General features: G+C 37.9%; 1 protein-coding gene across 4 annotated transcripts in view; it reads right to left on the reverse strand.

Moving 5' to 3' along the window:
* Positions 1-17,972, reverse strand: part of ESRRG (estrogen related receptor gamma) — a 445,088-nt gene that overhangs the window by 195,638 nt on the left and 231,478 nt on the right. For 2 of the 4 annotated variants that reach the window (XM_023534164.1, XM_023534163.1), the window contains exon 1: positions 17,644-17,951. The exons of 1 other annotated variant lie outside the window; for it this stretch is intronic. In XM_023534164.1, the coding sequence (XP_023389932.1) occupies positions 17,644-17,699 (56 nt within the window). In that variant the 5' untranslated portion in view covers positions 17,700-17,951. Of the gene's footprint in view, positions 1-17,643; positions 17,952-17,972 lie in introns of those variants that run through there. One more of the 4 variants, XM_011366118.2, reaches the window with a different exon arrangement.

Consider the following 17,972-nt stretch of genomic DNA (forward strand, 5'->3'; position numbering starts at 1 on the left):
ATCCCCACCCCAAAATTATATTATCTTCTGAATGATTCTGAGAAAAAAAAAAAACAGTTTGTTTTGTGTTAAGTCTGGATACTACCAATTCCATTCATGGTTCTAAAACCTTCATTTTAAATTTAGAATCATTTTTATACAAACTAGATCTTCCTAGACTTCAATGACAATTAATGCCTTGTAAACCTATCTTGTTAGCTACAAAATGATACCAATAAACCTTTTAAAATCATTTTGTTAAACTTTCCTTATTTCAATAGAGTCCATTTCAATATAAATGACTCCAATTCACCATTTCTTTAAGTATTTCATATGAGTTCATCAGGCAATTTCTAGAGTATTTGTGCCTTTCTATGTGGTTTATCTATATCCAAAACATGCAAAGTCAAACAGAGATTTCTAGGATTGAAGTCTTTCATTTCATATTTAGTATATATTAGTGCGTACTCTAAATCCAGTAACAGTGTTTTGTGCACAGTAGCTAACTAAGATATTTTTGATGGGCAACATACACAAACAAAATCAACACAGAATATTTTTTTCTAATTTTTTTTCTATCAAGTAGGAAAAAAGGACACAATATATATAAATTACAATTCACAAAAAAGTCAAATGTGTTGTCCACACACACACACACACACACACACACACAACCGTTTATTTCAGAAAGGACACGCAGTTGTTTTATTTCTGCTAAATCAGTCTAAATATATTACATTTCATTAGTTTCATTTATGCTGAAAGTCCCTAAGGTTCCCTACCTGAAGCTGGCGATATTTTAAGTGCAAAACAAGCCGAGTGCTATCTAAATCAAGGTAAAACTCATTGGTTTGTAATCTGCACAATGATCTATACATCTATATCTACATGCAAACCAAATGCTTTCGAGCATCAGAGCATCCGAGGCCCCAGGGCGGAGACCCGCTTCCTCTTCTCCTTTCCCTCTATTTATTTGTAGGAGCTACCTAAATAATTCACACCGCCTGCTTCTCTGCCCGACCGCTCCTCAGAAGAGGCCTGCGATGAGCGACTGCAGTCACCAGATGGGCTCCTGGATGCCGCAGGTGGGGCAGATGGCACGGCGCCCCGTCCGATGCTGCAGGGACGTCTGATGCTGCGGGGACCGACGTTTCCTTCCAGGTACGTTATCATCATCCTACACGGAGCACTGTGGACTCCGGGGGTGGGGCGGAAGGGGACAAATCCTTCACATCCAGTACTAGAGAAATCACCAATGAGCAGACCCCCGGCAAACCCCAAGATTGGAGGCTGTTGCTTTATTAGAGTTTGGGAATTTTTTTGGTTTTGGTTTTGTTTTTTTTGTTAAGACTACGGCCAAGCTTTCCCAAAGCATTGTGGCACTATGCATAAAGAAGACGTATCTATTTTAAAATTCCATCTCAGCTTAATAAAAAGTGAAGAGAAGAAGATTCAAGGGGAGTGATACCAGAAAATTCAGGAGGATGATGGGGAAAAAATATATATTTTCACAAATATTTTGCCAACAACACACATGAAGGGAAAACATAGTTGAGGTGACTCAGCTCTTATATAAAGGTCAGCTGCCCACTGCATCTATTGAGGGGAGGGGATTAAAAAGACTATATTTTTATAGTTTTCTGGTGTTACAGAAGATATTAACTGTACCCAAGTTGAGACAGTTTTTTATCTCATATTTCTCACTTCCCTTCCAAAGTCTGTAATTCTATAGTCCAGAACGACAACGACAAAACTGCACTGCATATCACGTCAAACAGGAGCTTTGCAACATCACAATGCCAACCTATCATGAGACAATCACCTTGTAACGTGTAGTATGGATTTTAATTGAGCATAAATACTTGACAGATACTCTCCTGAGATATTTCCGGCACATTTCGGTTGGCCATGGTACCATGCCACCAAGATTTTAATCCTTCTATAAACTTAACTGGTGCCAATATAAATCTTATTACCTAACTTCACTAAGCATCTAATTATACACATCTAAAAATGCATAAGACGATAATTGTAATGACCTAAAGCAAGTCAGTCTGTATCTTCGAAATAAATAAGTAAATAAAACACTGTAATAAAACGCATCCTCCGAAGAGAGGCTATAAAGAGGCAGAGGACCACATTGAAGTCCAGCTTCCAGTCTCTGGGCCAGTTGAAATCTCATACTTTTGGGAAGTCTAGTGGGTAGTTTTACAGGAATGCTGGACAAAGACAGTGGCTGGAAGATTATCTCAAGATTAAGGGCAAGGTTTCCTTATAAAAACTACCTTATTCCCTTCTCATATTCATTTACTTTGATGGATATAATTTATAATGCCAGACCTTTCTCCTCAAACAAACCACAAGAAATCATCTAGAGTTCGAATAAATCCCTTTGCTTTTCCCATGATCTCGTAGATTCTGTTTCTTACAAGATCTTTTAAACTGTTTCCCCTCCCCGCTTCCTTTCTTTTCCAGTCTAAAAAACAAACCATGTCCAAAAAATTTAGAGCATTTTCAGATATAATGGCAACTTTGGTGGTCAAATCTTGAAAGGCTTCATGAGGAAGTCTTGTCCGGCGTTTTAGCTGAGGGAGCTCACGCCTGACCAGGCCCAACAGCTCCAAGACCCCCAGTCACACTCCTGAATATTCAGGGCCCACGTGTGCAGTTCCTAGCTGGTTTTATGATGCCAACTTCACATCAGCTCTAAACAGCCCAAACCAAAAAATCAGGATGGAAACTTCATTACTCAAGCTTTATGTAAAACTGCTGCTACCTAACTTCCGGAAATAATTTTCCGAAGACTTATCCAAGTCTAAGTTGGAGGCATAGACAGAAAAAGTCCTGTTTTTAAGTGTGTGTGTGTGTGTGTGTGTGCGTGCGAGCACATGTGTATTTTTTAATGCACTCAAGATCATTTTATAATTTTATCATTTATTTCAGAATCTTAGTGCCCAGGACAGTGCCTACGCACAGTCAAGTGTTTTTGAATGAATGACCAGGAAAATGCAGTTTAATGCACTAAATTGATTACTTTAATGATTTAAAAAATTGCAAAGGAATGCATGTAATCTTTTTTGATGCAACACGAGAAGTTACTATAAGCAATCAATTTGACACCAGAGAGGTGGTTATAAAAAATACACTTCAAAAATTGATTTTAAACTAATATTTTCTAAACTTGATTTCATTAACTATCATTAAGCTATTCACCCACAACCTAATTAATGTACATACTGAAAGTACTTAATAATACTAAACAGAAGGATAGAGACATATTTCTTAGAAACATACTATAAGGCAAATGGTAATAAACATTTAAAGATTAAAATATAATTTTTAGAATTTCAATGTCATAATAATTTAGATATTCTTGGTGTATTCAATGTATGTCAAGAATGCCAAAATTAAACTGCCAGACAATATTCTAAAATAAAAGTAGTAGCAAAGCGCCAGCTAAAAAAAAAAAAAAAAGCCATTAAAAAATAAAAAAACAGTAAGTATAAGCAGAAAGTGAAGAAATGGGTAGGTAATTTTAAGCCCTGGATAAAGGATAATAAAGTTAATGTTTGTCATAAGATGCTATTGAAAGTGAATGATAAGATTTTGATTTTTGACATTTCAATATTATTCTCTTAGTAAAATCTCTATGGTATTCTCAAACAAATCTATCTTATAAAAATATCTATATTGAACATATTTTTGGAATATGAAAATTCAATGTAATGCCATTACATATGAATGCAAAACAAAACATATTTGCTTCACATGGGTTTAAAGAAGTTAGTTTGTGTGTGTCTGTGTTTGTGTGTAGATATATGTATATGTCTGTGTCTGTATAAAATATGATTTCTTTAATTAATTTTAAAATTATACCCAATTTTATAGCCCCGTCTGAATGTGAACAAATCTTAAAGTTTCAAATACAAGTTAGTCTAAACCTAACAAAGAAAACATAGATATCCAAAAATTCAATCTGACATATAGTACATACTAGAATTAGTATAATTTAAAGAGAAACATATTTTTAAATGTCACCTTTCTCTTTCCTAAATATAATATTGATAAAGTGACTCAAATGCCATAAATTCAATGCAGTGCCCAATCTGTTAAATCCATGTAGTCCTCTATAATAATTATAATTTTTTTCTTTTCTTTTTTGTTTTTTTTTTGCTGGCTTTATTTCCTGTGCAGGTAGCACTGATAGAAAAAAAAAAAAAACTGGGAAGAGACCCATAATCTCTAAGAAATTACTTATTTTACTTATCTGTGGAACACTTGCCCGGGTGAAATAGAAATTAAGTCACATAATAACACAAAAATATCCTAGAATCAAATCAACCAACCAATAATTTTTTTTAGAGTGGGAGATATGGCTTTTAGCCTGTAAGTATTTTTGCAACATTCCCCTGTATATTCTGCTTCGAGAGTCACTGGAACCACTTTTGCTCTGCTCTGTGTTCCCCCTGCTGAAAGTCTGAGGGGAGTTTTCTAAGTAAGTTTTGAGTTTATCACTTAAAAAGGAGAGAGACAGAAGAACGAGGGCGCGATCCCTCGTATGCTTTGTCCGCACCTGAACAGAGCCATTTGCATAGTCCACTGAACACTGTTTAGCCAACAAGGGGTACACAGGACTAGGGTGGCTTCTCTCTTCCAGTGCTGCCATTCTTTCAAAAGCAGGCAGGGGTTCTGTTTTTAGTACACACTTCGGTTCAGTGTTAATCCTGTTTTATGTTGTTCACACCTGCTGCTGACTACCAGCCTGCTGATGGGCTGGGGCTCACGCTGCCCCGAGGAATCCCAGTAGCTGAGATGCTGGACAAAAGCTACTGGACAGAGCTAGAAACGAAGCCGGACCGGGGTCCAGCGTCCAGGAGAAGCAGACCCACGGGTCTTCCCTCTCATCTGCAGAGAAGGCTCCGATGTCCCAAGTTGGCCACCCAAGAATAAATGCAATCAAGTGTTCTTTTTTCAAAGAAAGACTGAACCCCGTTGGCTTAGTTATATCCCTCAGTCTTTTGTGTTTTTTGGTAAAATTAATGCCATTACAGTTAAAAAAGAAAAGTCATTTTAATCAGGTGTACATGCCAGTCGCTCTGGTTCCTTACCAAAAGAATCTGTACCTGAAACAAACCTTACTGTTAATTTAAAATACTTAGAGCTCACGTCTTTCCTAGAATTGTATATCCACAATGAACCGAGATACAAAATATATATTCTGCCATCAGGGGCCACTGTGTGACCAGGACAGTAACTTATATGTGAAGACGACACTCCCTCTGCCCCCAACCCTGCACTGCATGTGTCTAATAGCAAACATCAAAAGGAATGACTTCTTTTTTGATCTTAGCACCAGCGACAAATCAAATTCAGTGCCACGGACACGACGGAAATGTACCACTCAGGGAAAAACTCTGGCAGTGGGACCAGTTGGAGGCTTTCGCTCCATCCATGTCCCAGGAAAGGATGTCCACCCTCCTCTCAGAAACAAGACGGAAGCCGTCGTGCACTTACCCAGAGCGAGAACAACATACCCAGTCCTGATGTGACCCCAAGTCAAGATGCACTTTGTGCTGACATTTCCAGCGGTGACACTGTAGCCCCTCCCTCACACCTAAAAGCAGAGCCAATCCCCTTCCTCTCTGGGAGCCGGACCTGCCCTCAGGTGGGCACCGAGAGCTGCTATTGGCCAGCAGGACACAGCTCCACTGTGGGCTGCACCTGTGAGTGGAAGCTCTGGAGTCATTTTATTACGTCTCCCGAAGCACCTTTCCTACCTGAGATCGCCCATAAAGCATCAGGGCTCCCCTGCCAACTTGGGGCGTTCAGCACCTGCCTACCCCGCAAGGGTGAGAGATTTAATGGAGCACAGGCTTAATCCCTCGGGGGGTGGGGGAAAAGCGCTAACTAGCACATTATGGTTCTGTTAGCGAACGACAGTGAAGATGCAGCATCTCAGCGGTCGGCATGTTTTCCCCGATTTGCTTCCCAACTCTTTCCCCTTAGCATTGTGCTCTTTCTGGAGGGTTAGGACTTGAATGTGGTCCCTTGTCCGTGTGCATAATACTGTGTGCTTGGGAACTCTCGAATGATGGCAAAGAAAAAAACAGTTGTTACAAAAACGATACCATAATGTACTTGGCATAAGTGTACAGAGGATCCATGTCTCCCATAACCACCTCACGCAGCCCATCATAAAAAAAAAAAAAAAAAAAAACAGTTGTCGCTTTCAATTTGTTTATGGAATGTGAATAGTATAGGAATAAATTTAATTATTATGTTGAATCACATGAAATCGCTGATTTTGGGCCACATTTTGACCCACAGAAACGGCATTTTCATGGGGTCCAACCTAATATAATTAGAATCTTATCACCTCACTTTCATGCAAAAAAGCCTCGAGTTTTGTCAGAGAATGTCACGATTCCACACTTGACTTTCCTACCTATTTTCCCTCAGAAAGCCATCTCTAGTTTTGTTTTGTTCTTTTCTATTGCTATCAAAATGAGAGACTTTGCCTACGTCTATTTCAAGACTTGTACCTGTTACGATTTTCGGTATCCGGGCCTCGTAGTCAAAATTTCATCGGAAATCAAGTTTTTCCCATGACAACATTCACGTATCCAATCAAGGGAGTGTTTACCAGAATCCTCACCTTTCTGAGAAGCAACTTGGCAATCCCAAATAAGAGCAAACGCTTCCAAGTGCCAGGACTGCACAAGAATGAGATCTGATAAAAAGAAAAAAAAACCTCTTACCCTTGAGGTCCTTCGTTAAAGGACTTGAAACACGGGCGCTTCTATTCCCCCCAATGACTGTAAGTTTGCTCAGGATGGAAAGATTTCAGTGTATCAGCAGTAGTCGCGGCTTTTAGATCAAATGATATTTAGTGTTTTGCATGGAGTATTGGAGACATGATGAATACCCTCAGATAAGAAGGCGAAAAGCAGCTGTGTGCTGAGCAGGGCGCTCTACCTGCCTGCCTACGCGCTGCCAGCACCGCCGCCAAGCACGCCCACTTCTGAAGAAAGTCAAGGCCGCCTTATTTTGACTATAATGCTTTCCTCAGGCAGGAATTTTTATTTCCGTTTGAATTTTAAACCGAGTGATGCGTTTTTTATGGTGACAACTGACATCTTCGCAAAAGAATGAAACCTTGGAGCAACAGCTCAAAAGCAGGAAGGTTGCCCGCAGTAAGTGCTTAAATTATTTTACACCTAAATGGAGCCCAGTTGTTTTTAGTTAAAAATTAATAAACCTTAAACTGATGACCTTTCTTCCACAGAAAGGCCCAGAGTTGCAAAAACAGCAAACTTTCCAATGAAATATATTTTAAGGAACTAGTGCTGAACAAAGGGCTATTTAAAGCTGAATGCTTTGTCAATTTATCAGCTGGCGAACATTCCGTTTCTGAATTCCCCATGCTGCTGAATGTATAGAACGCTGGTGCCTTGCTTCATCGAATACTATTGATTCGAGTGTGTCACAGTGATCTCATTGAGAGTAATCAATAGTAATCCAAAATCAATCAATCTGCTCCTGCACTGTCATTTATCAAATCTGAATACTCCAAATTATTTGTAGGCATCAAATTACAAAGAGGAGAAAATGGTAGAGCTGCGAAAGTTAATGGTTTTACACGGAAGAGCAAAATCAACATCTCTCTTTTTTTAAGGGGCGGTGCTTCAAAAATGGACTGTTACACGGACAAATACGTTTCCCTTCTCATTAAAGGATCCTTAAATGCGTAACGAATCTCATTCAATTCCTGAGAAACAATACTATTTCCTGTACAGGAGTCTGCTGGTTCAGCACAGAGGATATAAACTTACAGATGCACCGACTTACTTAATGACAGCACCCCAACATTTATAAGTCTGACAAGTGCCTGCCACCCCACTGCTGGAAAACAAGGAGACCCAACTGACATAGGACATAGCTGCATCTTCTAACATCAGAAACGATGTTTAATAGAATTGGAGTGGAAAAAGGAATACTTAATTTCTCCAGAGAATGTACAGCATAGATGCACCTGCTTATCAAAGAAGCTGCTGTTGACGCTAAAGGTTCTTTTATCAACATATTCACCTGTAATTTAGTCAAGGTAATAAATCCTTCTATTCATTACAGCGCACTCAAAAGCACCCCTACTATTTAACTTGAATGAAAAAAGGCACGGTGTCTAAAACATTTACTTTTGCTAATGTAAAAGTGTTGGCATTTTACTTCATTCCTGATAAGCTGGTGCCAAGAGAAGTGATTATTCTTTTCTTATTCAAAGCCTATCAGCATTTCGAAAAGCTCTCTCAATCTTATCAGGTGTATGAACAGCACAGTTACTGAAAACAGTTTGTACTGCTCCTCTCTCTTTCTGCCAAGCTATCTGATCAACCCTCAGCTAACTAACTGTATTTACACGCAATCAAATGTAAGTTGGATCTTCCACGCACTGTAGCTGGATTCCAGTCCGCCAAAGGTTTTTCTGCTGTGACATTAGCTTAACAAAAATGTCAGCAATGAGTACCCCAAACTGACAACAATCAAGAAAACACTATAAAAGCACTGGACTAGAATGCATAACAAACAGAAACAAAAGAAAAATAAATATGGAAAGTTGAAGGCAATCTCTTTGGAATTCATGAGGGAGGGGGATAAAATGCACTATACATGCAAACGGGGGTGAATATCATGCACTTACTTTTACTGAAGTAAATGATACCCTAGCAAAACAGATGAGTAGAACAGAAATTTTAAAAGAAAATGCTGCTGGGATTGAGGGGGCTCAGGAAAGTTTTTTTTTTTGGAACTGAGCGGGCATTTCCCCCATATTTCAATGACCTCCATGTGGAGGCACAGAGGTTCTACCATGTAAGCCAAGTAAGACAACAGCATCACTGAACTTCACTGAACTTACCTGGTCAACTGAAGACAACATAGAGAGCGAGGCTGTCACATAGTGTGACCACATCCTCAGGACAGATTTTCCTGTCATTAAAACCCTCATAAATGCTCTAGACATTAAAGTTTTGTTCACTATAAGGAAATTTAAAAAATAAATAAAAAATAAATACAACTTGAGTTGTTTAACCGCATTATTTTTCTCATTCTTCAGACCTAATCAACTGGACAGTCCCCTATGAGGGTAAGAAAAAGGAATCGTTGGCCAGGCGAATGGACGGAGATGACCTGCTCTCCACTTCTCTCTATTTAAAAATGCTCACACCGGTTCATGGTCCACACAAATTGAGAGACGGACCTCATCACCTGCAGGTTGCTCTTTGGAACACGAAAGACAACAATGGCACTTCTAGCACATAAGACGGATCTGAGCAACTGAATGACCAAGTCCTGAGCCTCGGGAAAGGACCTCTGCTTGGGCTTCTGTGCATAAGCTGTCCATCTGTCCCTCACCTCCCTTTGCCAAACGGCTAGGAGAGGACGGGAAATGGCAGCCATGTGTTCCCAGCTGAGCCCAACTCCGGACTCTGCCGAGGCCCCAGGAACGGAGAAAGACTTCCCTTAGATGTGCAGAGCAATAAGATGCATTAGCCAAGTGTGCAGTCCAGTACAATTCAGCTGATGGTTGCTCTTCCATAGTCACACTAGGATTCCGTGACTGATGAGGCGGGCCCTATGTAAGTCTACGGATAAAAGGGATGCTTCTGTCACTTCATAGGACCCAGCGCCAACTGTATACAGTCACCTTCTCATAGGAAAAAGATACGATTCTTATTGACTGTATATATAAATCTCTCCCTTTGATCACAAGTGTAATATTCTTCTTCAAAATATCTGATCCGTTTTAATAGATTGATGGCTGAGAAGAAAGCCTTCTCAGAATATTCTTTCAACTATAGAAAGATGAATACAATTCAACATGGCCACTGTACATTTTTGGAGATGTTGAAGTACTATGATAATTTGGAATTATGGAGGTTGAAGGACAACCGATTAAACCACCTCATGTGTGAATTTTTTCTCTTAAATGGGTACCCCAGTCTATATAATTTTTCTTATAACCCATTATTTTTGCTAACTCAATGTAATTTTAGGCCTTCTTTTCAAAGCAAAATAAATTATTATAAATAGAAAATGTAACAATATATTAACTGAAAAGTATACCTTTTAAAACATTCTAACTCACATTGTGAGTATAAAAAGGAAAGTAAATATATTTATTTAATGAGTCCTTTGTTTAAATTCTCAAAAGCCATTACGGATGAGTCAAATCTCCCTAGAATAGATGAAAAAGGAATTATCGGGTACAAAGGCACCATTCTGATCATGAAGGTGGAAAAAGAATGTTCTGTGCTTCTGCCTATTTTCTATGCATAAGTTCTTGATTTACATGTTTAAATTTCTTTTTTCTTTTTTTTTTCTCGCATACTGAATAAGCCACACACACAAAAAAAGCACAGGATTATTTTCTTTCTCAGAAAATGTATTTCACGTACAACAAAAGAGATGTCCCTTGTTAAAAGTGGATTGACAATGCTCCTTCTGATACCCACGTCTTAAAGTCTTCATTTACTTCATAGATAACACTACTGAGGTTTGCCACTGCAGACTTTTTTAAAAGAAATCCCATTATTACTTTCAACATAGTAGAAAGATTTGAACAAGCTTAAGTTATACTTTCTTTAAAAAAAAAAAAAACCAACTCATTACTATATATGCTATCTATACTTCCACAGAATTTTAAAGAGAAGCCAGCAAGCATGCTGGTTTCCATTACACTTCCAGTACCCATCAATCTCTGATATAATACGAGAATTTATTGGTAGCTTCCTCTTTATTTAGTACCATCTTAACCAACTGTTTGCGGAGAAGGTGTATGATGAAGCAAAGTCAAATTGACATGTCTGTGATACGCCTGACAGCCCTCAGTATGCCCAATATTAATTTGTTTTCTTTGGCTACGTAAGTGCTGCCAAAGCGTATTACACATAATATGTACTTCCAATCAAAATGATGAAAAGTATATATACAATTTTGTTTCACTCAAAGCAATAGGAGAAGGCACAGAGGAATGCATATGACAAAGACTGCCTTTTATAATTAAAGTATAAATTTACTTTTAAGGTTTATTTATTTATTTATTTTTTTAACAACGTAATCTAATCTTAGGTAGGCAGGCTCTCCATGAGTTTAACACCTTAAATAAGTATTTAATAGATTTTAAATGCTAAAAGCCAGTGTTTTCATTTATTATATTGTATGAAAGAATTCCAGATGTAGTTATAGGTTATATTTCTAATGGCTAGTGTGGGGTGCTATATATCTATATTCGAATGCACTCATAGTTCTACGCCAGCATGTGGAAATGGACTTGAATTGACCAGTAAGAAGCCAATTTATATAAAGTATACCTTTTCTTTTATTGCTCTGCCTTAGTGAGTTATCTTCCAAATATACATGCATCACCAAAAATTAAAATGGCATAACATTTTAAGAAATCAAAACGTAAAAGCAAGTTTCCTCTAAACACGTAAAAATGTTTTTTTTAATTACAAAGAGGATGAATGAATGTATACACACACACACCACACACACACACATCTAAATCTTCTCAATCCGATGGTTTTGTATAATTGACTAGAAAATACATTTGGAAAATACTCAGAAATACTGTCCAAATCAGAGAAAAAGGAACAGCTGGCACTCCTGTCAAGAAAAAGTAGAGAGGAGAGCTGTGTTTGCTAAAACTCTGAATGAAAATTGTTTTTATTAGCTGGGGTTCCCTAGACCTTAGAAAGTATAAGTCTAAAATGAACTTGAAATAAGAAAAAGATGCCAGGTACATCCCTCACAAGGCAGAAGACTGTCACTTATCAACCTTAGATAATAAAGGGGCTAATTTAGATTTGATGGGTTGGCAGGAAAAAAACAGCAGGATTTCTTTTTAAACGCAAACATTAAATCTGGTAAAGTGTTATCCAAACAAATAAAGGTAGAAAGTGAATCTAGGAATTTAAATAAGAATACGAATTAGAACAAGGACTAGAACAGAAAGAGCATTTGGATCAGTTTTCTCTCGGCAGTCGTTCAGATTTACGAAGCAAATCACAGACTTCTAAAATTACCTTTAGGAAAAAAAATCAAAAATTCCCAAATCTACTATGTACTTCATGCAACTAGAATATGTATTGATTTTCTATATTTGCGTTTAGCCAAAAAAAAAAAAAAAGCCAATGACATATTTATATAGAGCAGATAAATTAAAATAATATTTTGCATTTATCTGAAAGCTGTCATGTTTATATTAAGATATATTTGTCAGGCCCAACGGTAGAAGAAAAGAATGTAGCCAAGAGCTAATTCAAAACTATTTATTGGATATGGGCCTTAAGCATCAAATTATGCATTTAATATTAGCTTATCTCCTATTTTACAAATTATTTATGATTACTAGATGTTAAATTTAGGAATGATACGAATTAAAAATTTATAAAATCGGAAACAAATTTACTTATTGGGTTCACCTACCTTCTACATAACAGTTTAAAATCAGACCAGACAGATACCTGAAATGCTGACTGAGTTTAAAATCAGACCTGATAAATACCTGAAATGCTAATTCCAGGTTAAAATCATGCTTGGAAAATTTAACTGGTGACTAACTGATTAGCAAAATACTTGAAATCCACGTTATTATATAAACATAGAGGAACACTCAGCAGCATATCTATATTCTACGTATATATACCTCTTCCCATCTCTATGCGTATTTCACACGCATACTACACACTCAAGCACACGTGCGTGTGTTCAGTCAGCTGAAGTGGATTTTAAAGAACCTTATGGGTGTCTATTTATAATAGTATACACCATGTATATCCATATACACATGGCTATGAAAATACTAATCAATGGCAAAACATACCAAAAGCAGTAAGAAGAGCGTCAGGCGGCAGAGATGCTCGGTGTCACCCCTGCACTATCAAATACACTCGTAAATATGATTGGAGAAAGAGAACCTAAATATTTCACTGTCAGAGAATGGGGAGGACCGCAATTCATTTCTATCTCCTGTGCTTTAGGACAATGACAATTTAATACAAGGCCAGTGGATGTAAAAGAGATAAAAACTGAACAAACTGGGCCAGTGTAATCAAAGATTCTCTCCAGAGAGCTGGCTCTGGCCAGAGCTCATATGCACTTATAACAGATCAACACTGTATTGTCTCTCTTCCATGAATTCGGTATGAAGCAAAATTCAGAGCAAAGCTTATCTGCTGCATGACTTTAAAGTTCTCCTGAGGTATCGTAAACACTCATCTTTTATTCCTAAATCCTTGATAGGTGATTCTAAGAAGTTTATTTGATACTAATTAACTGGCTTAATAGAAACCATTGCTATTAATTGCCACTTATATGACAAAGTATCAGCCCAAAGTCCGGATTTTAATTTATTTTATGAAATAACATAAACAAAACCTTCACTGCTGACAGTACTTTAGAAGTAACACAAAGAAATATTCTGTTCAGTCACCAGCCTAAAACAAATGTTGAGGAATTTGTCACAAGTGATACGGACTTGCCATTGGGCATTATGCCTACCTTCCACAAGAGCTGTCTCTTCTTTGTCTGTAGTTCTGGCAGGAGAGAGGTCTTGTGAAAGTCTGGTTAAATAGATCATAGAGAAGTTACCTGCCCTTTTTGACAAATGGCACCATGTACCTAAAATTAATTGCAAAAGTATGGCCCGGCTAATGAGATGGTCCTTATCTTTTTCCAGCACGGGAAGCACAAGTATTTTTCTGCGGCTCAATATTTTACAAAAATGCCTAAAGTATTATTAACTAAGTACAAATCTGATTAAAGGATCTCAAATTATCATAAATTCCAAGATCTAGAAAATTTGTCATTAAAACTGATTTCTTGCATTATTTTCCTTTTAAACCTTAATTTATTCTTTTTTTTTTTTTTACTTTGAAAAGAACAAAAAAATATATATTTTTCTGGCTTTTATTAGCATTTTTTTGAAGCTGAATTACCATGCCATTCTTTATAAGATGGCACATATATATTACAGGTCAGATTAAATCAAAGAAATATATCAAAGGCCATCAATTTAGAATTAAAAAAGAAAAAGAACAATGATACCTTCTTGGGGAGAAAACACTGGAAAAATGATCATCCATGCAAGAGAATTAATGGATACCCACAAGGGCTTTGCTAATAACATGGGTTAATTACCGCTGCAACACGCTAGACTCAGTAAATAAAGCAGCAGTGCCATAAACACATTAAGATGAGAAACCGTCACTGTAAGAACCAACCAACACCATCAACCTTGCCTCTGCCCAGGGAGTGAAAAGCTGTTTTCCAGCCCTCTCTGTAAAAGGAGGATTTCTAAACTTACCACCAAATGTGCACAGAGATACATAAATACACTGACACAAAGGGCTGGTGAAACGTGGGGTGCCCATCATTTACTCACCACTCCCATTCAACCTTGATTCCCTGAACTCGGGAATACTTTTCCTGCTTACTCCAAGGAGGAAATCGTATGTTACATAATACTTACTGTCTAGCTATTTCGACTACATGTAATTTGGGGATGTGTACAATGGTTATGTAATTTTTGGAAAAACAGAATTAATCTGTTCGCGTTACTGAGGCGATGGGCAAGATTACGAGACTCTATAGCCCAAGAACACTCACCCACTAAGTGTAGCTAGTTGTCACTCCCAGCAATTTACAAAGAAATCGTCTGAAAACCCCACCTACACCACCTACCTTTAAGGCTGCAGGTGTTTTTAACAGATTTATAGAGAAGAAACAGGAAGAAAAGTAATATGAGTTCCAAGTCTGGAGTTTGAATATTCTTTCTTAGAAAAATAAATTTAAAGTGTCTCTTCATAGTTCTCAATAATATCACATCTAAAGTGGCTTAGGCAAGCTCCTATCTTTTAAAAAAAAAAATCGCATTCCCTCTGATTTAGGCTTGCTGTTGTTGTTACTGTATACGTTTTTCCCTCCTGCCTATTTTTATCCCATATATGTCCACATTATAGTATTACTCTTGAATAGTTATGTTACAATTTACTTTAGCTTGTAACAAGGAGAGATGAGGCAGAGGAAAAATTCAAAATCTCAAAACAGAAAGAGGGGACCGTACAAAATAAAACTTGCATAGCTCCAGACAGGAATCTTAAAACCCAAATTTGTTTAGTTGTCAATGCCTGGATTTCAGTGATCAAGCTGAAATTTACTGAACTGCTCTCTCCTCGCCTTGCCTGTTTTGGAGTGTTTCAATGGCCTTTCCTTCTTCCAACAGCTGTGACAACTGTTAAAACAGTCAGTAAAATTAAGTCCGCTCTCTAATCCTGTAGTCAATGTTACATTTTAATCAGAGGTTGAAAGGGATTCATGTGATGAGCACACTCATTTAGAATGATTAGACTGACACATATGTCAAAATGAGCAGATATATTATTTTCATCTATTTATGCTATCAGTTATTACTGCTATTAAATGTGAAACAAGCTTTCAAGTATTATGTTCTTTAATGTGCTGGCACATTTCCTAAAATAAAAAAAAATACATAGTTATAGGTTAACATTTTAGAATCTCCTAATAGTGGTCTATAAATTGTACGAACCTTTTTTAACAGCCTCCGAAGCGGAAATTGTCCAATATTTTCCTCTGAAACCGCATAACTGGTTTCATTTCTATGTATACACACACGTGATGGGGTTTAACCCAGTACAATTACTATGAATATTAATAGCATGTATAAATTCTGTGGTTTATTAATTGAGACAGAGAGGCAGATGTGTTGCTTAGCATTAGATCTTTCTGTCTGTCCAGTGAACCACGTAACCATCAGAAATGCATGCAGACAATAAATCTGTATTTTTTTTAAAGATGACTTTTAATTGAGCCAAAAAGCAAAGAAAGCTAGTTTGAATCTTGCGCCAAAGCCAAAAAGACATGTGCCCTGATTTCATTTAAATGCATCTGCTTTAAGAGGCTTATCTAAACTAATTATTCAAATTAGCTATAAGAAGTTAAATTCAAGGAAACTACTTTAAAAAGAAGCCTCTAGGGGATTTTTAAAGTTTGTTTTGTTTATTTATTGAAGAGAGAAAGTTCAGAATCTGGGTGAGTTTAGATAATGTGTTCTCCCTGACGTGAAGACATTTAAAACTCTCCAATGCTCCAGCCCCAGGCCCACGAACCTTCAAACTACACTTGAGTGGGCAGTCCTACCTTTGTTTATTTTTCATTTTTATTTCCACACAATTGAAGGTTGTTTCTTCGACTATTTCAAACTGGTGCAAGCACAGCCTTCTGATCTTTCGGCTCCGCCTAAGTCCATGTCTTGGCTAACATCCCCTGTGTGAGTGTGTATGTGAGTGTGTATGTGTTTGAGCATGCATACGTGTATACACACACTCACACTCATACACACGCAAGCAGCCACTCGGACTGCAAGTCACTTTCATCTCTTACTTAATTACAAAGCAATGCAATATGCAGTCACTAAGGACAGCTAGTGGACATCTACCTATAATGCACTACCTCATCTTCTAGAGTTTTAAATCTTCTTTAAAATCTGTGGAGAGAAATGTTTGCCAAGAGCACTCTTTTCGGAATTATAACAGTTGGTATTACTGTAATGTGAACGCAAGGCAATATAACTGACTCAACAGAAAGATGGACCAGCGACAGCTCCTATGATATACTAATATTTTACCTTAACAGTAAATTGAAATTAAGTTTATGACCCACTCATTTATACAAGAATGCCTAATTTACTTCCCCCCTCCACTCGTTTCTCCCCCACCTTTAGAATGCAAATATATAGAGATCCATGTGCATAAAGATATTCATAAATATGAATTAAACTGCATGAAAGAACAAAAGTACTTTTCTATATTTTCTAGACATGATACACGAAACAAATTCACAGTCTCAACACTGTCTATTCAAGGGGAAATTTAAAAAGTCACTACTGGTTCTTCTTTAGTTTTTTTCTCCCCTTAAATATTTATAATGTGTGAAAATCTCATGTTACTTAATGGACTGATTTGTCAGTTAAGTGCTGACTTTACGCTAACCATGCAAATAACATTATTCTAGCCCCGAATTGCGAAGGGCTAGTTTTTAAGTCGTTCTCTGAAGGAGAATTAGTAAATGTACAATTTCGCCTCTAACTCTGCCCGGTAAGAAATGACAGGGTGCCGAAAATATCTGTCAAACTGCAAATACATAAGAAGCACTCAATAGTATAAATCATTTTGAATATTGTATTTTAAAACCTCTTTCCTTGGGAAAATGGGTCCTAGTAAAAGATGCATTTTAACAGTTCACTAGGCATTTGTGCCAAGTGCCTATTCTTAGCACCTGAATAAGAAGTGACTGTCACACAGCTGTTTTACTGACAGTCCCCGAGCTTTGCCTGAAAGGTAACGCTGAACCTTGGTGGCCAGAGAACAATTCTCGACTTACTGAATGAGGGGGTCTCCCTCCACACAAAAGGCACAAGACAGACACAAACAAGCCCCGTGCACACAAAACACCCAGGGCTACCTGGATTGGTGTGCAAAGCGACATTCCGTCCACACACACACACACACACACACACACACACACACACACACAGACACGCGCACCCCCACGCCGAGTTTAAAAAGGAAAGAAAAAGGTACCTACTCTTCCTCGTAGTGCAGGGAAAAAGATTCAGGGAGGCAAAGTTCTACCGGATCCATGTGCGGCCGGCAACCATTATGCGTGCACCCCAGCTATAAATCAAAGTTTCCTTGACGCGGCACCGCGCAATTAACACACACGTCCTCCCCGCGACAAGCCCATAGGCACAGCCAGTTGGGACCAAAGCTCTCACAGGCTCCTAATCAAGGACTTAAAGCCCCGATCGGAGCTTATTAATATGAAGTAGGGCTTTACATATGCAGTCCCCCCGGCCCAGCCGCGCAGCCGATTGGGGGACCCCTGCCCAATCAGGAGGGAGGCGGCGGGGGGCG

The sequence above is a fragment of the Pteropus vampyrus genome, unplaced genomic scaffold (genome assembly GCF_000151845.1).
Source record: "Pteropus vampyrus isolate Shadow unplaced genomic scaffold, Pvam_2.0 Scaffold121, whole genome shotgun sequence".
Lineage (NCBI taxonomy): Eukaryota > Metazoa > Chordata > Mammalia > Chiroptera > Pteropodidae > Pteropus > Pteropus vampyrus.